The sequence below is a fragment of the Carcharodon carcharias genome, chromosome 8 (assembly GCF_017639515.1).
Source record: "Carcharodon carcharias isolate sCarCar2 chromosome 8, sCarCar2.pri, whole genome shotgun sequence".
In the NCBI taxonomy this organism is placed as follows: domain Eukaryota; kingdom Metazoa; phylum Chordata; class Chondrichthyes; order Lamniformes; family Lamnidae; genus Carcharodon; species Carcharodon carcharias.
The window spans coordinates 151,456,116-151,479,515 of record NC_054474.1 but is presented as its reverse complement, the minus strand read 5'-3'; the positions used below and the strand labels follow the sequence as shown (position 1 = coordinate 151,479,515).

The window sequence follows — 23,400 nt, the reverse complement described above, 5'->3', positions numbered from 1 at the left end:
TGCTGCAGCAGCTCAAGGAGCAGGAAGATTCCAGAGAATTTTCACAGGATATGAAGAAACGCTTCTGCAGGCGGTGAGTCCTTCAGGAGATGACAAAATGAAAAAAGTGGCCAAGATTAGGCTTGCTCTTCCAACATATGAAAGACAGGTCTTGCTACTGTTACCCACAGGTACACCATCCCCTCCTAACTATGGTAGTCCCAATAGCAATACAAGAAATTGGAGGGGTTGGTGGCGGGGGGGGGGCATCCACCAAGGCTAATACTAGTGCCTTAGAAAAGATTCCCATTCCCCCTCCCTGGAAGGTTTTTTTTTTAAAAGCAGCTCAAAATCAGATCAGCAATGGAACAATCTTACTTCTTTTGGTCCTGCTGCTCCTGTTTGCTTGCCCATCCTGTTCCGTCTTTGGGTACAATGGTCACGTTCGGGTCGTTTCCTTTGTTTTCAGCCTTTAAGCTGGGAAGATTTGCAGGCGGGGGCATGCGCCGGGCAGCAGCCACTTTGCCAAGACTCTGCAAGCCATGTCGAGGGACAACTGCAACATAGATTAGACAAATCTCAGGAGTGCTCAGGAATGTACACAACTACCTGCGTCTAATACAAGAAGGAAGAAAAAACACTTCCAGGATACGAGTCAAGAATGATCTAGACAGCAAACGCAAAACAACTGCAGCATTAGCAATAAGCAAATCTTCTTCATGATGATATTATAGTTGCAGTGCAAGTACAGCCTGATATCACACACTGCAAAGAAAGCAATAACAGAGGACCTCTTATAATGAACATAAGATCGTAGTTTAACTTAATTATACCTCTAACCACAGACGCAAAAACAATCGCTATCTTTAATAACAGGTATAATTAGAGAAAAGTTTTCAGTTTAAATGGCTGATTGAAAGGTACAAGATTCAATTGTGATGCAGAGAAGATTTTTTGAAAGGTGGTAGGAATGCTTCAGTGGCCCTGGGATTCCCAAGCTACGATGCAGTGTTTGGAATCTGAACATGTTACAAGGTCATCAAAAATGTGCAAGTCCATACAAGAGGGAGACAAGAAAAATATTTCAGAATTCAATGAGTCAAAGCCAGGTGCCAATAATATGCAACAGCTTCTACCCCATCTCAGAAATGACACGTTTGCTCTTCAATATCTCCAAAGTTTACTTAGTTTAGCTCCTGCAATATAGCTGCTCTAGGATTCAGAGACTGAGTAAAACAGAGAGACCGAGAGAAACAGAGTGAGAAAGACTGACAGAGAGAGGGAGAGACAGACAGACACAGACCGAGTGTGAGACACCGAATGAGAAAGATGGAGTGAGAGCAAGCGAGCATGCAAGAGAGGGAGTGAGTGAAAGAGAAAGATGGAGCGAGAGAGAGCGAGCACGTGTGCAAGAGAGAGACTGACCGAGAGACACAGAAAGGCTGAGAGGAGAGAGCGAGAACGAAACCAAGACAAAGACACCATGAGAAAATGACCGAAAGACAGAGAGAGAGAAACCGACAGGCAGGGAGTGTGGGAAGGAGAATATACATCTATGCACTCGAACTGATGGCAGGATCAGCCTCAGCAGCAATGTCTCATACACTGGACAAGGAGTTAGAGAGTGACAATCACACACAAAACCATCTCCTAGCATACCATGTTGCTACTAGGAAATAAAAATGGGATTTGGGGGAAAAAACGCTGAGAAATGCATAATATAAGTGGAAACCACAAGTCCCAGTGATCCATGCATCTGGCCAAATTTCTTCCTCGTTACATACCTCCTGAATGTTTCTGGGTTTCTAGCGACTTTCCTTTGTACTTATCGAACAGACTGAGAGAGGAGTACTTCGATTTTCCATCCTTCCCCTTGGTAGTTTGCCCCAAACGATCTGACATTGCGCTGGAATGTCATCGAGTATGGTGGTTGTTTTCAGCACCGCTGAGAGCGTGCCGCTCACTGGAGGGATAAAAATAGAAATATTGTTCAGAAGCATGGTTTATTCCCCAATTTCTATCTGCATATTTCCCAACCTACATGCAGTAAGCCCGCTGCTGTTCCCAAAAACTGAACAGCATCCAATACAACCTAGGGGCTCCACAAACAGCACAGACTCATTGACAGCTTGACACAAAGAATTCTCAAGGGTGGGATCCATCCTTTGGCTGCAGATGGCTACACTGCTGAACCTGACTAACAGTTGCAGGTTAGAAATAACCACACCAAACTGAAGAGAAGTGCCAGCAGGAATCTTACTGCCCATTACATCATAGGAAGCAGAACACTCCCCAAATAATCCTTCTACAATGGACACAGTTGAGTTAGATGATCTTCACTGTGTTCTGTGGTTATCGCCTGAGAAAAGTAAATATAAAAGAATATTGGTTTCTTCTTCAGTTGTCTGCCCAAAGGCCGGTCCGACCTACAGTGCTGAACATCCACCACAGGTTAGGGCAAGGAGGCAGGTCTCCAATCCACCCCAGCTGGAATGAGGAATCGAACCCCATGCTGTTGACATTAGTCTAATCCAGACAGCCCTTCCAGCTAACTGGACCCCAAGGAGTCTAAGATGCTGTGGCACATGCACTTTTACATGCACGTTGCAATCCTGGAACTATGAACAGCAATGGTAGAGGCTCCAATTTCTTTCCATCACATGGCTGACCTGAAATCTCTTCCACTCTTATCACCTGCCACTAGTGTGTTTTGGAAGGATTTACAAGTTGATACCCATTTGGCCACATTACAAATGCATCTTCCTTGGCCATCAAGTGGGAGTGGGACTTGAACCTGGATCTTCTGGCTCAGAGGCAGGGTTGCTTTCCACTGCACCACAAGACCCCCTCAATATGGGATTACTCCTCCCGAGGAGCAGGGTGGAATTGCACAAAAGGAAATTTACAATTTATATAAATAACTTGGATGATGAAACCAAAGGTATGGTTGCTAAATTTGCTAATGACACAAAGATGGAAAGCAAGTTGTGAAGAGGACATAAAGAAGCTACAAAGAGATATAGATAGGTTAAGTAGAGTGGGCAAAAATCAGGTGAATGGAGTATAATGTGGGAAAATGTGAAATCGACCATTTTTGCAGGAAAAATGAAAAAGAAGCATATTATCTAAATGGTGAGAGATTGCAGAGCTCTGAAATGCAGAGGGATCTGGGTGTCCTAGTGTATGAATCACAAAAGGTTAGCATGTTGGTACAGTAAGTAATTAGGAAAGCTAAAAGAATGTTATCATTTATTGCGAGGGGAATTGAATACAAAAAAGGGAGTTTATGCTTCAGTTATACAGAGCATTGGGGTACAGTGTACAGTATTGGTCTCCTTAGTTAAGGATGGATGTAAATGCATTGGAAGCAGCTCAGTTTAGTAATATCTGGAATGGGTGGGTTGTCTTATGAGGAAAGATTGGACAAGCTAGGCTTGTATCCGCTGGAATTTAGAAGAATAAGAGATGACTTGATTGAAACATATGAGATCCTGAGCGACTGGACAGGGAGGACGTAGAAAGGATGTGTCCTCTTTTGGGAAAATCTAGAACCGCTGGGGGTGGTGGTGGTGGTTGGGGGGGGGTGGGGGGGTGTTATCACTGTTTAAAATGAGGGGTCCCCATTTAAAACAAAGGTAAGGAGAATTTTTTTCTCTGAGGGTAGTGAGTCTTTGGAACTCTTCCTCAAAAGGCAGTGGAAGCAGACTTTTTGAATATTTTTAAGGCAGAGGTAGATAGATTCTTGATAAACAGACAGGTGAAAGGTTATCAGGGGTAGGCAGGAATGTGGGGCTGAGGTTACAATCAGATCAGCCATGATCTTACTGAATAGCGATGCAGTTTCAAGGGGCCGAGTGGCCTACTCCTGCTCCTAATTCATATGTTTGAAAGCAAATCAGTAAGCAGACTACAAGAACCTTTGGGATACAGTAACACTTCATTGACAACAGGCACTGGCTGTATCATTTAATGCACCTGGGATCCCCAGACACAACACTGTTCAAACCACCTTCCCTCTTCAAAATAAACAGAGCTACTCTGGGCTGGGGAAGATGGGGAAATATTTGAGCAAAACATTGTCCCTCCTTCTCCACCCTTCCAATGAAGGTTTATATTGATGCAACTTGGGGACCCACTCCCACACCCTCTTCTTGACCCGCAGCTGGAGCTGCTTGGCTAACCCATCAATAAGACACAATGCGGCAAGTGGGGTCCGCATCCTTCAATCTTGGATGCTGATTGTCCTGCCAAATGCAGACAAGGTTCACCAGTGCTAAGCTCAAAAGTTCAAATGTTTTTCTAGAACACAATGCCTTTATATATTCTCACCCTGGAATAGGTAAGGGTTGTAATAAACTAAACAGTTTCTCCAATGGTTCCACTGGTTTAAACAGAGGATATTGAAGTTTACAGCGCGGGATGGTCCCAGGAACTGTACTACACCAGCTGTCCAGCAGATGCCTGAGTTTGGTAGTGATGGCAACCCAGAGGTTGCAAGCTCAAACCCTTCCACATCAAGTTGTGAAATTGAATTTGACAGAAATCTGGTAATTTGTGTTTGGACTGTTACACTATAGGTAGCCAGATGGTAAGGATAGAACTGGAGCGTGATCATAACAGACTTATTTACAGATACACATTACAAACATGTTTCCATATCATGTGAACAAATATGAAAAGGAACAAATCTCCATAATTAACTTGGCCTGGAGCAATTTCCGACTCCTGATCGTTATCCACTGATCTCTGCTGCAGCGTAAACAGAAGCAGACATAACTGTGAGTTTACCCCTCCCCCCACTCCTTGGAATGAGCAGCTCATTGGCATCCACTGTCATAGAGGGTGTCTCTTGGGCAGAACGTGACTGTGGAACTATATCTCAGCAAGAACTCAACAGCTTCAGGAGAGGAAAGGGGAAATGCAGTGGAAAAGCAAAATGAATCAAGTCATAGAGACCGGGGCCCAACCAGGTCTGGATAAAACATTTAAGAATGATGGCGAGACCCAGTGTCTTGTTTCCCAGACAGCAATCTGTGACACTGCTTCTCAATACATGTTATATAGGACCGCTTTTTGTATCATAGTACTTCCCTTCCTGAACAGTAATGATAACTTTCTCAAACAATCTCTCAAACTAGATAGCAGCAGTTTAACTTGATGCAAACAGTATTAAAGCAATATATACTCAAGTATTTGCATAAACTCTTACATCTTAGTAAAGGTTTATTACAAGCACAAACCCATGCAACTGAAAACACCATTTTCTTGAAGTTTCCTATGAAAAAGTAAGGTTCTTTGGGAGGAGAGACTGCAAACATATTCATAGTCAGAAAGGTTGTGTATCTGTGAGTATGGGACCAATAGTGGTCACCTCAGACATTAATACAAGGGGATGATGATGGATTTTACCAGTTTTCCATCAAGCATTTAGGTTCCATACTCAACAGTCCGGAATTCTGCAAGAATTAGGACTAAGGTATGGGCCCGTAGACACATTTTTGTTTTTTTACAGGAACAGATTCTCTTGCAGCTGAACCACTGGATTCGGCTGCCTCACAATTAACACAGATCTTTGTATACAGGAGTCACCACACTTAATGCCAGGATTAATAAGATTATTGCAAAATTGTTTATAAAGACTGGAACAAGGTTGATTTGACAGGGCATGAACCATAATTAACATTATTGCACAGGACCAGAGTAGAGGCAGTGATCATCAGCCTCTAAGAAAGACAACCATGATCCAAACTTCACCCTCCCCTCACAGACCAGGATGAGCACAAACAGAAAACCTTAGAGGCCAAACATCAGGACTGGTGTCTGCTCTGTGTTCAGTTCTGGGCATCTAATCAAAGAGGTAACATTATTGCCCTGAGCAAATGTCAAATGATAATGATTCCCAATGAAGGAAGTTGGGCTCATTTCTTTGTGAAAGAAACTTAGGTGATTAAGTTAAGGTTTCTTCTACTTCTCTCTAGCTCTGAAGAGTCATATGGACTTGAGACGTTAACTCTGTTCCTCTCTCCACAGATGCTGCCAAACCTGCTGGGTTTTTCCAGCATTTCCTGTTTTCATTTAAGATTTCTTCTTAGGCAGTCCGTCAGGGTCGAGGATGACTAACCTTCACTCCGGTTTGATGGGCTCTGAGAGGGCTGATAAGTCCAATGCGTGATCTGCAGACTCTGCCAAATGTGCGGCAGGTGGGGCTTGAAGAGTTGAGTAGATGAGTTGTTTGGAGGTGTACTCTCTCCAACGCCTCGACTTCACCTCTGCGTGCTCTCAACAAAGTCATTCAATGTGATTGGTGCCTCCCCGAATAAACCTCTATTTTTGTTGGCTCCAAGCCAGGAACGCCCATGTTTCTTTGAGAACATCCCTAAAGTGATTCCACTGCCCTCCTGGGACTTTCCTGTCGAGTACAGTTCCAGCAGAGTAGCGGCTTTGGGAGTCCGTTGTCAGGCATATGAACGACAAGTCCCATGCAATAGAGCTGGTTTTGAGTGACTAGCGCCACGATGCTGGGTAAGTTGGCTTAGGAGAGGAGGCTGCTGTTGGGTCACCTTTCTTCCCACTGGATTTGGGGGATCTTGAGAAGGCACTGCTGGTGGTACTTTTCCAGTGCTCTGAGCTGCCTGCTGTAGGTTGTCCAAGTCTCTGAAGCATAAAGGAGCACAGGGATCGCTGCTGCCCCGTAAACCATGACCTTAGTTTCGGGTTTGAGATCCTGGTCGTCAAGTACTCTTTTCCTCAGTCGAAGGATGAACTGGTAATGCTGGAAGTGATGGTGAATTTCATCAACACGGACGACAAATTTGGGGTTTGCATGGAATTGAGATAACTGATAAAAAAATTGCTCACTGTAGAGAGAAGGGTTCAAGTCTCGCAACACATAGGAAATGGAAGAAAGAGTCAGATGGAACATTTTTACCTGCATAATAAAGTTCAGTTGGATGAACTTATGGAGGAAGGATTGAGGTTTATTCTGAGATGGGTAGGTGAAGGTAACCGATGAAAAGGGGGCCTTACTGGGTTGTTTGGCCAACGACTTTGCCCAAAAGTCATTTAATCCCTCAGGCCTCTTCCATTATCCAATGCAATCACAGCTGTATCTCAACTCCAACTACCTGCCCTGGCTCCATAACTCTTACCAACCTTGCTTCAAAATTAAGTTAAACTCCAATCCTACTGCTTTTCAGTTATTAAAGAAAAATGTTAAATCGTTCACTTTGGTTAAAAAAAAGGATGTCTGAGGATATAATGGAGATCAGCAATCTTGGCTTTCCTAAACAAACTCTATTAAACTGTTGCCAGCTTCCCATTGTGTAGAAATTTAACCACATCTAAGGTAATCCCAAGGTTTTTGACCATAAACAAATTTCGCTTGAAGTTTTGCGATTGTTGCTGTGTAAACAAATACAGCAGCCAATCTGTGCAAAGCAAGATTCCACAAATAGCAACTGAGACAAATAGCCAGTTAACTGAGTTTTGGTAGCGCCGGATGACCAGGGAACTTGACCAGCTTCATGCTCTTGGGGTCTCTGAGATCGATCAAACTAATAGATAGGACCTGAGTTTAGTATATCCTTATCGATACTGCCTCAGGCGGTGCGGCACTGCCTCAGGTGGTGCGGGCCCTGGCGTGGGGCTAGATTTTAAAATAAAAGCATCTACAGGTATTTAACAAGTGGCCTGGAGAGGCAGAAAACTGTTTTCAGCCACATCATCAAGGACACTCTAATCCTGCTGTGGCCTCCACGAGGGGCTGGAATTGAACCACGCTTGTACAAGGCAAGAAACAGCCCTGGAACCATCAGGAGGGAGTAAAAGATGTGAGAGGGAAGAGGACATTCTTATGTAGACTGCTTCTGTCCAATACTGACTCCAGTTGATAGCTGCTGCTTTAAAGATACATTAACCCACCTCCCAAACTATACAACCGTTGTAAAGGTTTAAAAATAACCACATACAGTACATTCTGCAAGATGCCAGGAAAGACAGCTTCTGTACAGCTCCAGCTGTAGGATTAATATCCTTCAAAATTTTGATACATGCGCAAAAGAAACAGACAAGAATCACAAAGAGACAGTGAACTCCAGATCTCCTTTTGCAGCAGACTGGTCTTGAACAAATCATATCCAGGCACCTTGGAGTCACTCTGGGCTGCAGCCTCACATACTAAGAGCACCTGAAAAGGGTCACAGAAGACACCAAGAGCAGAGGAAACAGTATCCAGAAACTAGTTGGCAGCAGCTGGGAGTCCAGTGCACACACACTTTGTACAGCTAGCCTTGCTCTTGGGTAGTTTTCAGCAGAATCCTGCTCCTCTGTGTGGGTGGAGAGCAGCCACTATCCTCGACACATTAATGTGGATACACAGAAATCAATACCCATACATTGGCTCCCAGTCCTGCCTAATTTCCTTTGGAAAAGTCAAACATGTCGAAGAAAATATCACTAAGTAGGTACGTGACTGAAATTCCTGTCTTTGAATGGTTTACAGTATAAGCTGAGGGGTGTGTGTGTGCGTGTGTAACAGGTAATTCTGTCCCTGTTCTTTCCCCATCTCTGACATTGACAGTTTGCAGGGCATAGCTCCACAGATTAACCTGGGGCACATCACCCTTACAGGGAGAAGGAGAATATCAGAGTGCGAACCTGTCCTCGCCCATGTTCACAGATGTGCAGTTCCAGCAAGGGTTCACCACATCAAAATTGGAACAGGAAAGCGAGCAGAGAAAGTGAAAGGAAAGGAAGAGAACAGAATAAAGGTTTTGCTTTCACACAGCATCTTTCAGAATGTCCCAAAGTCCCTCACAGCCACTGAATTAATCTTCAGGTGCAGCCACTGTGGTGGAGATTGCTGTGTGAAAGTTGGCTGCCGCTGCTATGTCCACAACAGCCATGAACTAAATGATTGGTTCAATGTTTTCTGGGAGTTAGTGAGCTGAGGCTCAATTCCTGGAGTTTGTCTGGACCTCACAACCTCCTGGCTTCGAGGTGAATGTGCAACCACTGAGCTGAGCCAATGATCAAGAGCGTAAACTGGAACATCCCTAATGTTATCGGTTACCAAAGAAAAGGAGAATAGAATATGAATGCAATCTAGCAAAAAATATAAAACAGACTGTAAAAGCTCCTGTAGGTATATAAAAAGGAAACATTTGGCTATGATAAATGTGGGTCCAATACAGGCAGAGTCAGAAGAATTCATAACGGGGAACAGAGAAATGCAGGGAAGCTAAATGATTAATTTGTGTCTGTTTTCACTGAGGAAGGTACAGGAAATCTCTCAGATTTAGAGATCCAAGGGATTAGGGAGAATGAGAAGTTGAAGGAAATTAGTACAAGGAAAAAGGCTGCACTGGAGAAATTAATGGGACTGAAAGTTGATAAGTTATTTCTTATTATTCATTCACAGGGTATGGGCATTGCTGGCTGGACCAGCATTTATTGCCCATCCATAGTTGTTCTCGAGAAAGTGGTGGTGAGTTGCCTTCTTGAACCACTGCAGTCCATGTGGTGTAAGTACTCCCACAATGCTGTTAGGAAGGGAGCTCCAAGATTTTGACCCAGCAGCATTGAAGGAATGGTGATATATTTGCAAGTCAGGATGGTGAGTGCCTTGGAGGGAAACTTCCAGGTGGTGGTATTCCCAACTATATGCCGCCCTTGTCCTTCTAGATGGTAGTGGTCATGGGTTTGGAAGGTGCTGTCAAAGGAGTCTTGGTGAATTCCTGCAGTGCATCTTGTAGATGGTACACACTGCTGCCACTCTGCATCGGTGGTGGAGGGAGTGAATGTTTGTGGACGTGGTGCCAATCGAGCGGGCTGCTTTGTCCTGGACATCATCTTGAGAGTTGTGGGAGCTGCACTCATCCAGGCAAGTGGGGGGTATTCCATCACAGTCCTGATTTGTGCCTTGTAGACGGTGGACAGGCTTTGGGGATTCAGGAGGTGAGTCATTCATCACAGGATTCCTAGCCTCTGACCTGCTCTTGTAGCCACAGTATTTATATGGATAGTCCAGTTCAGTTTCTGGTCAATGGAAACCCCCAGGTTGTTGATAGTGGGGGATTCAATGATGGTAATGCCATTGAACGTCAAGGGGCTATGGTTAGATTCTCTCTTGTTGGAGATGGTCATTACCTGGCACTTGTGTGGCACGAATGTTACTTGTCACTTGTCAGCCTGGATATTGCCAAGGTCTTAGTGCATTTGGACATGAGCTGCTTCAATATCTGAGGAGTCGCGAATGGTGTTGAATATTTTGCAATAATCAGCGAACATCTCCACTTCTGACCTTATGATGGAAGGAAGTTCATTGATGAAACAGCTGAAGATGGTTGGCCCGAGGACACCACCCTGAGGAACTCCTACAGCGATGTCCTGGAGCTGAGATGACTGACCTCCAACAACCACAACCATCTTCCTTTGTGATAGGTATGACTCCAACCTGTGGAGAGTTTTCCCTCTGATTCCCATTGACTCCACTTTTGCTAGGGCTCCTTGATGCCACACTCAGTCAAATGCAGCCTTGATGTCAAGGGCAGTCACTCTCACCTCACCTAGGGAGTTCAGCTCTTTTGTCCATTTTTGTACCAAGGCTGCAACGAGGTCAGGGGCTGAGTGGCCCTGGAGGAACCCAAAATGGGTGTCAATGAGCAGCTTACTGCTAAGCAAGTGCTACTTGATAGCACTGTTGATGACCCTTTCCATTGCTTTACTGATGGTCGAGAGTAGACTGATGGGGCGGTAATTGGCCAGGTTGGATTTGTCCTGCTTTTTGTGCAATTTTCCACATAGCCGGATAGATGTCAGTGTTGTAGCTGCAATGGCACAGTTTGGCTAGGGGAGTACAAGTCTTCAGTACTATTGCCAGAATATTGTCAGAGTCCATAGCCTTTGCAGTATCCAGTGCCTTCAGCCGTTTCTTGATAACACGTGGAGTAAATCAAATCAGCTGAAGACTGGCATCTGTGATGCTGGTGACCTCCGGAGGAGGTCGAGATGGATCACCCACTCGGCATTTCTGACTGAAGATTATAGCAAATGCTTCAGCCTTACCTTTTGCACTGACACGCTAGGCTCCCCCATCACTGAGGATGGGGGTATTTGTGGAGTCTCCTCCTCCAGTGAGTTGTTAAATTGACCACCACCATTCACGGCTCGATGTGGCAGGACTGCAGAGCTTACAACTGATCTGTTGCTTGTGAGATTGCTTAGCCCTGTCTATCGCTTGCTGCTTATGCTGTTTGGCACACAAGTAGTCCTGTGTTGTTGGAACTTTTTGAGGATGTTACTAACAAAATTGATAAAGGAGAGTCGATGGATGTAGTACACTTGGATTTTCAGGAGGCTTTTGATAAAGTCCCCCACAGGAGACTGATTAGCAAAATAAAAGCACATGGGATAGGAGATAATATACTGGCATGGATTAAGGATTGGTTAACAGGCAGAAAACAGAAAGTAGGAATAAATGGGTCATACTCACGTTGGAAGGCTGTGACTAGGTGGGAATGTGTGTTGTGAGGAAGATGTAAAGCAGTTACAGGAGGATTTGGATAGACTTAGTGAGTGGGCAAGAACATGGCAGATGGAATGCAATGTGGAAAAATGTGAGGTTATATCCACTTTGGTAGAAAGAGCAGATGGGCAGATTTCCTATTTTATTTCCTAAAGAGTTTAGAAAGTGTAGATGTACAAAGGAACCTGTGTGTTCTCGTCAATAAGTCACTGAAAGCTAACATGCAGGTGCAGCCGGCAATTAGGAAGGCTAATGGTATGTTGGCCTTTATCGCAAGAGGATTGAGTACAGGAGTAGTGAAGTCTTGCTTCAATTATATAGAAGCTTGATTAGACCGCACCTGGAGTACTGTGTGCAGTTTTGGTCCCCTCACTCAGAAAGGGTATTATTACCATAGAGGGAGTGCAACGAAGGTTCACCAGACTTGTTCCCAGGATGGCGGGACTGTCCTATGAAAACAGATTGAGGAAACTGGGCCTGTTTTCTCTAGAATTTCGAAGAATGAGAGGTGATCTCATTGAAACCTCCAAAATACAAAAGGGGTAGACAGGGTCGATGCAGGCAAGGTGATTCCCCTGGTTGGGGAGTCTAGAACCCAGGGACACAATTTCAAAATAAGGAGGAAGTCACTTAGGGCTGAGATGAGGAGAAATTTCTTTATTTAGAGGATTGTGAATCTTTGGAATTCTCTACTCGAGAGTGCTGTGGAAGCTCAGTCATTGAGTATGTTTAAGGTAGAGACTGATAGATTTCTAAATGCCAATGACACAAAGGGATATGGGGATAGTGTGGGTAAAAGGCACGGAAGTGTTCAATCAGCCATGATCGTACTGAATGGCGGAGCAGGTTCAATGGGCTGAATGGCCTTCTCCTATTCCTATGTTCCTAATTCAAGCTCATGGAATAGGAGGGTCAGTGTCAGCTTGGATAAGAAAATTGGCTTTCAGACAGAAAACAGTGAGTCATGGTAAATGGTTGCTTTTCAGACTGGTTGACAAGATCAGTGCTAGGACCACTGTTGTTTTAGATATATATAAATGGCTTGGATATTGGAATAGAAGGAGATTTCAAAATTCGTCAATGATATGAAGCTTGAAGGAGTGACAAATAGTGAGGATGATACTAATCGAATGCAACAGGACATAGGCCAACAGAATAGGCAGACAAGTAGCAGATGGAATTGAATACAGAAAAGAGTGAGTTGATACATTTTAGAAGGGAAAGGGAGAGCCAATATAGACTTAATGACACAATTCTAAAGATTGTGTAGGAACAGAGAAACCTTGACGTTCATGTGAATCGATCTTTGAAGATGGTAGGACATATTGAGAGTAGTTAGCAAAGTATATGGGATCTTGGACTTCCTAACTAGAGGCACTGAGTACAAAAGTGAGGAAGTTACGCTGAACCTTTATAAAGCTCTGGTTAGGACACAACAAGAGTACTGCGTCCAGTTCTGGTCACCACACTTTAGGAAAGAGGTGAAAGTCTTTGAGATGAGGCAGAGGAGATTCGCCAAAATGCTTCCAGGGATCAGGGATTTTTGCTACAAGGTTAGGTTGGAGAAGCTGGGGCTGTGCTCCTCAGAGCAAAGGAGATTGAAGGGAGAACTGACAAAGGTGTATAAGATTATGACAGGTTTAGACAAGGCAGACAAAGAAAAGCTGTTTTTGTTAGCTAACGGTAGCAGGAGTAGGGAACACAGATTAAAGGTTTTGGGCAAGAGATGTGGTGGGGGCGAGATGCGAGGGAAAACTTTTTTACAGTGAGTGGTAATGACCTGGAACTCACTACCCATGAGGGTGGTGGAAGGAGAAATTATTTCAAAAGGAAATTGGATGGGCACGTGAAGGAAATAAACTTGCAGGGAAATTGGTTTAAACAAACGAGTTTAAAAGATTTGGGAGGAAATGGTCCCAAGAACAAAAAGGGCACCTGTTTGTCTGTTGCCATGAAGACGAGATGTTCTGTGGCCCATGGTGTCCCTGATACCCAGATGACTGCTCAGCTGAGGAACTGCAATGAGGTCCTTACTGCCCATTCGACAATCATACGTCAGCGAAGGAGGCCATTTGACCTATCGTGCCTCTGCTGGCTCTTTGAATGAGTCCCCCACTCCCCGCAAACTTTTCCTCTTTAACTATTTATCCAGTTCCCTTTTGGAAGTTACTGAATCTGCTTCTGTCACCCGTTCAGGCAGTGCATCCTCCCCTAGTCTCTCTACACAATTGAAATCTCTCATCCCTGGTACCATTTTAGTAAAATCTCTTATTCCTCTCCAAGGCCTTGACCTCCTTCCTGTTGTGCAATGCCAGAATTAGATACTTCAGCTGAGGCCAAACTAGTGATTAACTATGATTTGTGTTACACACAATAAGACATCCAGTTTTTATTATAGTCAAACTAGCTATATTTTCACCCCTTGCCTCTCTTACTCTCAGTTCCCACACCTAATGGTCCTAATCTGTGTTAAAGAAACATAGGAACAGGAGGAGGCCATTCAGCCCCTCAAAGTTCCACAAAGCAAACAGTGCAAATTAAGGCTTTCACCAGGACAGGAGCCTCAACACTGAGTCCCTGCAGTCATAGGGGGCAAAGATAATAAGCTGTGTAGGACTCACTTAACACAGCCTACAAGAGAAGGCCGATGAAGCTTCTCATCAGCGGTTCCAGCCAGGAGCTCGGAATCTTCCAGCGCTCCCCCCTCTCCGTCCTCCCTGCAGCCTCTGCCAAAATCCGAGGTTGCCCTGTCCTGGGGGAGCAACAGGTATTTGCGATTCAGTGTTTAATGTGAGTTTGAGAGCAGCAAACAGCCAAGAGCATTATCCACAAATCCGTTTTTAAATCAATGTCTCCTCATGGAGTAAACTACAAAATTAAGGTTGGCACTCAGCGCCAGTACCATGGGTGTGCTGCAGTGTCAGAGATGCCATCCTTCAGCTGAGACGTTAAACAGAGACTCTGTTTGCCATACTCCACACATACTGTGGGCTAAGATCCAGTGAGAGTATCTGAAGAGAGGCAGAGAATTTGCTGTTTTATACAGCAGTCTTCCCTCACATCTCACACATTTTCTCTGTCTGAGGAAGATTAGGTGAATTGCACAGAATAAAGGCCAGACATTATCAGTCATAACCAGCAACTGAGGGAATCAGGCTAAACAACTGCAAACAGCCAAAAACAACAATCACAGTCTGCCCATCCTGCTCAGTGTTGGGGAGTAGCGGACAGAGAGAGGGACAAAATCTTTAGCTGCCTCTCAGCACAACTCTTAATGCTGGAATTCAGCACCAAGCTCAGTCTGAGCACCACAAGACCAGGAATTACAACCTCCCGCCAGGGGTGCAAAATGACCAGAAAGGGACTTGGAGATATCACATTGGGGGGGGGGGGGGGGGGGAGGTCACTGTCTTGGAGAGGGGAATTAGGGAGGTTGACCAGAGGGGTTCTGATGTGGACGGTACCCAGTGTCCAGAGGGCAGAGGGGCAGTGCCAGTGTCGGGGGTGGGTTCCACTATCCAGAGAGGGAGGCAGGGCCCAGCGTACGTGTCCTGATGGCAATTTTGGGGGGGAAGGCAGTGTCAGGTGGGCATTATCCGGGGGGGGTGGGGGGAGAAAGTGTCTGTAAGGTGGGGGGGGGCTATGTCGTCCGGCGGGGGGAGGGGGTGGAGGGGAATGTCGGGGAGGGGGGATGTCCGGGGGGGGGGGGGGGGGGGGGAGGTGGCGTGTGAATGTCCGAGAGGGGGTTGGGGGGGGAATGTCTGGGGGGGGCGCGGTGAATGTCCGACGGGGGGTTGGGGGGCGGGTGGGAATGTCCGGGGGGGGGGGGCGGGTGGGAATGTCCGGGGGGGGGGGGGGGGGGGGGGAATGTCCGGGGGGGGGGGGGGGGGACTGTCCGAGAATGGGGGGGGGGGAATGTCCGGGGTGGGGGAATCAGTGTCCAGAGAGCCGTAGGCAGTGCAGTCCTGGTGTCCGTCTCGGTCTCCGGCCCCGGGCTCGGGGGGAGGTTTTTCCAGGTCCGATATTCCCGATTTTTTTTTCTCTCCGGGAAATCAAGAGAAAATGGCGGCCGGATGCCGCCGGGAACAAAGCGGCCGAAAGCCCCGGGATTTGAACCAAGAAAAGACATTTTACCTCAGAAATACCGACCTCGGCTCGTTCCCGGGGTTTAATCCTAAACAATGGCCACAGCAAATAGGAACAGGCGCCGATCCGGAGGCCGATGGAGGCGGATGGAGGAGAATCCGAGGCCTACGCGAAAGGATTGAACTGAAAACCGACTCCGGCCTCGCAAACCGGGCGCAGGGACTGAAGCGCAGCGCCGGCGCCCCACCTGGCGGCTGGAGCCGGAGATGCAGCAACAGCGCCGGCGCCCCACCTGGCGGCCGGAGGCGGAGATGCAGCAACAGCGCCGGCGCCCCGCCTGGCGGCCGGAGGGGGTGATGCAGCAACAGCGCCGGCGCCCCACCTGGCGGCCGGAGGGGGTGATGCAGCAACAGCGCCGGCGCCCCACCTGGCGGCCGGAGGGGGTGATGCAGCAACAGCGCCGGCACCCCACCTGGCGGCTGGAGGCGGAGATGCAGAGACAGCGCCAGCGCCCCACTTGGCGGCCGGAGGTGGAGCTGCAGAGACAGCGCCTTTGCCCCACCCGGCGGCCGGAGGCGGAGCTGCATGGACTCAGACTGATATTTCCCGTTATTTGTGTTCCCAGGGTTGATATACCCTGTGTTTATATTCCCAGTTCTGATAATTCCAGGTTTATATTCCCAGTGCTGATATACCCAAAGTTAATATTCCCAGTGCTGATATTCCCAGTGTTGATAATCCCAGTCTTTATAATCCCAATGTTGATATTCCCATTGTTGATAATCCCAGTGTTTATATTCACAGTGGTGATATTCCCAGTGTCGATAATCCTGTGACGATAATCCCAGTTCTGATATTCCCAGTGTTGATAATCCGTGATGCTAATCCCATTGCCTGTTTTTCTGAGCGATATATTCAGTGAATTAATTTGTTTTATTTATCCTATTTGACTATATAGATGCAAAATACATCTAAATAAAGATGTGTTTATAACTAATAAGAGGTTTGCACACATTTTCTCCCAGACTGTTAAATTAAACAAATGCACCTGTAAGAGGTGTGGCATGAAATGTCACTGTGTCTCACCTTTCCAGCAGACCACTGGTTTCTGAATAATATTTTCCTCTTCATTTCCTGGAAAGTGAACCACAGGTTTCACAAAGACTGAAGAAATCTCACAGACCATGTGAGGGGATGCTGTGTGGACACACTGCTCAAACTGGAGAGCAGCCATTAAAACCTGGAGTAGAGTCTGACTCAGAATCAATCCCTCCACTGGTGAGCCAGGAACCAGTGGTCTCGTCTCCCTCAACCTCCACTGGGAATCTTATGGATTCCCCCCAGCTTTCAGCCTACACTTTGGAATTCCCTCTACAAGGGTGTGAAGGTATTAGAGAGGGTGCAGAAAAGATTGAGGCTGGTCCCAATGAGGAACTTTAGTTCTGTAGATCTGACCACGGCACCGTGGTACAGAAAGCCATTCAAGTGAGGGGAGGAGATAGGAACATAGAAGTGGAAGGGGACAGTATAATTAGGGGGATGGATACTGTTCTCTGCAGCCATGAGCATGGGTCCCGAAGGCTGTGTTGCCTGCTCAGTACCAGGGTTAAGGACATCTCTTCAGGGCTGGAGAGGAACTTGGAGTGGGAGGGAAGGGGTCCAGTTGTCATCATCCACGTTGGTACAACGACATTGATAGGACTAGAAAGGAGGTTCTTCTGAAAGAATTTGAATGGTTAGGAGCTAAATTAAAAAGCAGAGCCTCCAACGTGATAGTTTCAGGATTACTACCTGAGCCACGGGCAAACTGGCATAGGGTAAATAAAACCAAGGAGTTAAATGCGTGGCTCAAAGATTGGTGTGGGAGGAATGGGTTTCAGTTCATGGGGCACTGGCATCAGTACTGGGGTGGAAGAGAGCTGTTCTGGTGGGATGGGCTTCTCTTGAACTGTGCTGGGACCAGTGTCCTGGTGAATTGAATAACTAGGGCTGTCGAGAGGGCTTTAAACTAAAGGAATGAGGGGAGGGTTCTGGAGAGGGGATACGAAGGCTTACAAAGCAAAAGGATGTGACAGCATCGCAGGGCAGCTACTTAGGTAATGATACCCAGAGCATGACAGGAAGGGACAGAGTGTACAAACATAAAAAAACAGCAGCAAATAGGGTCAAAGGGGGAAAAAATGGTAAAAAGGCAAAATTAATGGCCCTTTACTTAAAGGCACGTAGTATTTGGAACAAAATTAATTAATTAATGGCACAAATAGAGGTTAATGGGTATGATCTTATAGCCATTACGGAGACATGGTTACAAGGCAATCAAAGCTGGGAACTAAATATTGAGGGGTATGTGACTTTTCGAAAGGACAGGAAAGAAGGAAAGGGTGGTGGGGTAGCTTTGTTAGTATGAGATGGAATAAATAGAATAGCAAGAAGTGATCTTGGATCAGAAGATGTAGAATTTATATGGGTGGAGGTAAGAAATAACAAGGGGAAGAAGACATTGTGGAAGTAGTCGATAGGCTCCCTGACAGTAGCTATACTGTAGGACAGAGAATAAATCAGGAGATAATGAGGCCATGTAAAAAAAGCAGTACATTAATCATGAGTGACTTTAATCTTCATGTAGATTTGGAAAATCAAACTGGCAGAGGAAGATGCGAGCAAGAATTCATAATGTGTATTCTGGACAGTTTCTTAGAACAATATGTTGTGAATCCAACCAGGGATCAGGCTATTTTGGGTCTTGTAATGTGTAATGAGGCAGGTTTAATAAGATCTTAGAGTAAATGAACCCCTAGGAAACGATGACCAAAATATGGTAGAATTCAGCATTCAGTTCGAGAGTGAGAAACTTGGATCAGAAACAACTGTGGCAAAGATTAGTGGTAAGCCAGAGAATTTGGAAAGTTTTAAAAACCAACAAAAGATGATCAAAAAATAATAAAGAGGGAGAAAATAAACTTTGAGGCTAAACTAGCAAGTAATATAAAAACTGACAGTAAGAGCTTCTTTAAATTTATAAAAAGGAAGAGAGAGGCCAAAGTGATCATAGGCCCCCTAAAGAATGAGGCTGGGGAAATAATAATGGTGAACCAGGAAATGGCAAAGGAGTTGAATAAATATTTTGCATCAGTCTTCACAGCAAAAGATACCAGTAGCATTCCAAAAATACTAAATAATCAAGGGGCAAAAGGTGGTGGGGGTGGAGAGGAAATAAATACAATAACTATCACTAGAGAAAAAGTACTAAGGAAACTAATGGGGCTAAAGGCCGATAAGTCCCCGGACTTGATGGGTTGCATCTTAGGATGTTAAAGGAGGTAGCTACAGAGATAGTGGGTGCACTGGTAATAATCTTCCAAGAATCCTTAGTTTCTGGAAAAGTCTCAGAGGATTGGAGAACGGTCAATGTAACATCTTTATTCAGAAAAGGGAGGGAAATGAAAAACAGGTAACTATAGGCCCGTTAGATTAGCATGTGTCATTGGGAAAATGTTAGAGTTTATTATAAAGGATGTAATAGCAAAGCATTTAGAAATACATAATCTAATCAAGCAGAGTCAGCTTGGCTTCATGAAGGGGAAATCATGCCTAATAAATTTATTAGAATTCTTTGAGAAAGTAACAAGCAGGGTAGGTAAAGGGGAACCAGTAGATGTAATATATTTGGATTTCCAAAAGGCGTTTGATAAGGTATCGCACATAAGCCTACTTAATAAGAGCCCATAGTGTTGGGGTAATATATTAGCATGGACAGAGGATTGGTTAACTATTAGAAGACAGAGAGTTGGAATAAGGGGGGCATTTTCAGGATGGCAACCTGTAACTAGCGGAGTGCCACAGGGATCAGTGCTGGGGCCACAATTATTTACAATATATATTAATGACTTAGATGAGGGAAGTGAATGTACTATCGTCAAGTGTGCGGATGACACAAAAATAGTTGGGAAGGGAAGTGGTGAGGATGATACAAGGAGTCTACAGAGGGATATAGATAGGTTAAGTGAACGGGCAGAAACTTGGCAGTGTATAATGTGGGGAAATGTGAGGTTATGCACTTTGACAGGAAGAATAGAGGAGCTGAATATTACTTAAATGGAGAAAGACTGCAGAAAGCTGCAGCACAGAGGGAGTTGGGAGTCCTCGTGCATGAATCCCAAAAAGCTAACATACAAGTTCAACAGGTAATAGGGAAGGAAAATGGAATGTTGGCTGTTATCTCAAAGGGAAAGGAGTATAAAAATAGGGAAGTCTTGCTAAAACTATACAAGGTACTAGTTAGATCACACCTAGAATACTGTGAACAGTTTTGGTCCCCTTATCTAAGGAAAGATATACTGGCATTGGAGGCAGTCCAGAGAAGGTTCACGAGGTTGATCCGGGGTATGGAGGGATTTTCTTATGAGGAGAGGTTGAGTCGGTTGGGCCTGTAGTTTTTGGAGTTTAGAAGAATGAGAGGCGACCTTATTGAAATATATAAGATTCTTTGGGGACTTGACAGGGTAGATGCTGAGAGGTTGTCCCTTGTGGAAAAGTCTGGGACCAGATGGCATAATCTCAGAGTAAGGGGTCACCTTTTTAAGATAGAGCTGAGTAGGAATTTCTTCTCTCGGAGGGTAGCCAATCTGTGGAATTCTTTCCCACAGAGGGCTGTAGAGGCTGGGTCGTTAAGTATATTCAAGGCTGAGATAGACAGATTTTTAATCAGTAAGGGAATCAAAGGCTATGGGGAAAAGGCAGGAAAGTGGAGTTGAGGATTATCAGAACAGCCATGGTCTCATTGAATGGCGGAGCAGACTTGATGGGCTGAATGGCCTACTTCTGCTCCTACGTCTTATAGTCTTATGGTCTTATAGATAGATTGGAAAAGCTGTGACTGCTCTTCTCGGAGAAGGTTGAGAGGAGATTTGTTGGAGCTGATCAAAATCTTGAGGGGTCTGGATTGAATATGTAGGGAGAATCTGTTCCTGTTGGCGGAAGGATGGAGAACCACAGGACACTGATTTAAGAGATTAAAGAGCCAATGTTGACAGGAGGAAAATGTTTGACACACCAAGTGGCTAAGATCTGGAATGCTGTGCCTGACAGTGTGGTGGAGACAGATTCAATCGAATTCAATTATTGTCTAAAGGGAAAATTATTTGCAGGATTATGGGGGAAAGGTAGGGGAGTGGGGCTAGCTGAGCTGCTCTTGCAGAGGGCCAGCAGAAATATGACAGGCCAAATGGCCTCTTCTGTGTTGTATCCATTCTATTTTTGTATGAAAGTCCTTACCCTTTGCTTTGAAAGGCATCCCCAGAAACCAATTGACTCCGCCTTTAGTCATCTACCTGGCTCCAATGACAACCCCCAGCTGTGTCTAGGATTGTCCCAAGATTCTGGGAGTTATAGGTTAACCCCTCGGACACTGCTGTGAACAACATTCAGGAGTAAAATCATCGAAAGGTTAGAAATTCTACCCTGGAGCACATGTCCACAGATGCCGGAAGGTGGAAGGACAGGTAGATGAGGTGGTTAAGAAGACATGCGGGATGCTTTCAGTTATTAGCCAAGGCCTAGAGTATAAGAGCAGGGAGGGTGTGCTGGATATATATTAAACACTAGATAGGCCACAGCTGGAATACTGCATACCATTCTGGTTAGCACATCACAGGAAGAATGTGCAAGGGAGGGTACAGAGGAGATTTCCAAAGATGGTGTTGGGACCGGAGGAGTTTAGCGATGAGGAAAGATTAGATGGGCCGGAGTAATTTTCTTTGGAACAGAGGAGGCTGAGGGGAGATTTAACTGAGATATATAAAGTTAGGTGGGATCCAGATCGAGTGGACAGGAAGGACCTATTTCTCTTAGTTGAGAGATCTATAATCATAGATTTCAAATATTCAGCAGAACGATTAGACGGGAGTTGTGGGAGATTCCTTTTCACCCAGAGGGTGGTGGGGGTCTGGAACTCACTAACTGGATGGGTGGTAGGAAGCACAAACCCTCAACACATTGAAAAAAATATTTGGATATGCACCTGAAGTACCCGAGCCTATAGGGATACGGACCGAGAGCTGGAAAATGGGATTAGGCTGTTTTACGGCCAGCACAGTCATGATCTATTGAATAGCTTCAAGGCTGAGTTAGATTCTTGATCTACAAGAGAGTCAAAGGTTATGGGGGCAGGCAGGAAAGCGGAGTTGACATCATAATCAGGTCAGCCATGATCTCGTGGAATGCTGGATCAGGCTTGAGGGGCTGAATGGCCTACTCCTGCTCCTAGTTCTATATTCGTATGGCTGAATGGCCTCCCTATGCATCATAAATTTTCTATGTTGTTTTTAACTTTTAACACTTTTAATTAATTCCAAAATTATTGGGCACAGGAGAAAATGGCTGTTTGATTGACAATCAAGAATCATCCAATCAGGCCATGTAGAAGCCGCTCACTTTCTGATTGGCTGTGGGAAGGCAGGGTGGTAGGGTGGTTGGAGACATGAAGTGTGATGATACCTCCAGAAACATGTCTTTTCAGAGTTGGCAACACTTCCCTCTTACTAAGGGCAGGATCGTCCCAGATTTGCATTAAATGTGGTAGCGGGCGGATAAAGTACTCGCCGGCCACAATGGTGGCTTTTCACGCCCCCTCATCCCAATCCCGCTGCATTAGTTGTGCATTCCCAGGAAACATGCCGTTTCCATGGCAGGCGGGTTCTCATTCACCTGCCTGCCACCACCTCACTGCTTCATCACGCCAAGCGCCATATTTAAAGTGCAGCCGCGCACACACCACTCACTGCTTACAGCCCACGACTGCTGCACAGAAGACATGGCCCCGAAAGGTAAAAAGAGTGCAGCCCCCAGGTTCAATGACACGTCCCTCGAGCATCTTTTGGACGCAGTGGAGGCCCATCTGGCAGTCCCCGCTCTGGCCGCAGGATGGCCAGCGACATCACTACTCCAGCTTGGGAGGCGGTGGTCAGTGCCAATGCCCTTCGGAAGAGGACAGCCACCCAGTGCCACTACAAGATGAATGATCTCACCCGTTCCGCCAGGGTAACTCACTCTTCTCATCACTCTCAACTCACAAACCCATCACACAGGGATCTCACACCTCAAGGGACAATACCACTAACTCTCACATCTCCATCAGGCTCATACCCTCAGGAGCTCGCATCCTCATCCTGTCCATGACTCCACTCACCACACAAACATTCCACAAAGGGCCACGTATCCTGCTCACACTCTCTCCATCTGTTTTCCTGCAGGAGAAGCCGACTCACAACAGCGGGGAGAGGTCCCAGACTGGGCCTGGAGTGGCCCCACATTAGGCCCCTCACTCGGTGTTCTTCACCAGCGCGTTTTCTGGCTGACGTGGGCAGACAATCCAGCAGTTGGAGGGCAGAGGGCTTGATGAGTCCAGCAGGCTGGCCTTACAATGATATGTTGATTTATGACAATGAGGTTCCCAGTGTCCGATGGTGGGAAACACAGCTCGCCATCGACCGGCTGAGGGGACAATTGCAAACTGGTTCCACGACGTCGTGAAACCGATTTCTGGCCTTCTCGCTATATTGTCCGCTCGAGCCACCGAACATGCCTGACGCCAACGGGCACGGAAAATCCCGGCCTAAGTCTCTTGGGATGATTTGCTGTGTACAAAACATTAAATGAGGTCTTGTGGTGACGTTGGTGATGTCCCTGCCTCCAGCTCTGGGTTCAATTCCTACTCTATGGCTGGAATTTTCCACCCCCTCAGGCCAGTGAGATCTTCCGGTCCCGCAGCAATGACTGACCGGACCATCCACGGGGGAATCTGCCGCGGGGGT

At 45.9% G+C, this 23,400-nt stretch overlaps 1 protein-coding gene across 8 annotated transcripts in view; it reads right to left on the bottom strand.

The window, feature by feature from the left end:
• prrc2b (proline-rich coiled-coil 2B) overlaps positions 1-15,821 on the bottom strand; it is a 77,565-nt gene extending 61,744 nt beyond the window's left edge. For 5 of the 8 annotated variants that reach the window (XM_041192783.1, XM_041192791.1, XM_041192787.1 and 2 more), the window contains exons 1-4: positions 15,638-15,821; positions 14,125-14,255; positions 1,764-1,942; positions 358-535 (exon numbers count right to left, since the gene is read on the bottom strand). In XM_041192783.1, the coding sequence (XP_041048717.1) occupies positions 358-535; positions 1,764-1,881 (296 nt within the window). In that variant the 5' untranslated portion in view covers positions 1,882-1,942; positions 14,125-14,255; positions 15,638-15,821. The remainder of the gene's footprint in view (positions 1-357; positions 536-1,763; positions 1,943-14,124; positions 14,256-15,637) is intronic. The other 3 variants (XM_041192785.1, XM_041192784.1, XM_041192786.1) reach the window with 3 other exon arrangements.
• Between the last annotated feature and the right edge of the window lie 7,579 nt (positions 15,822-23,400).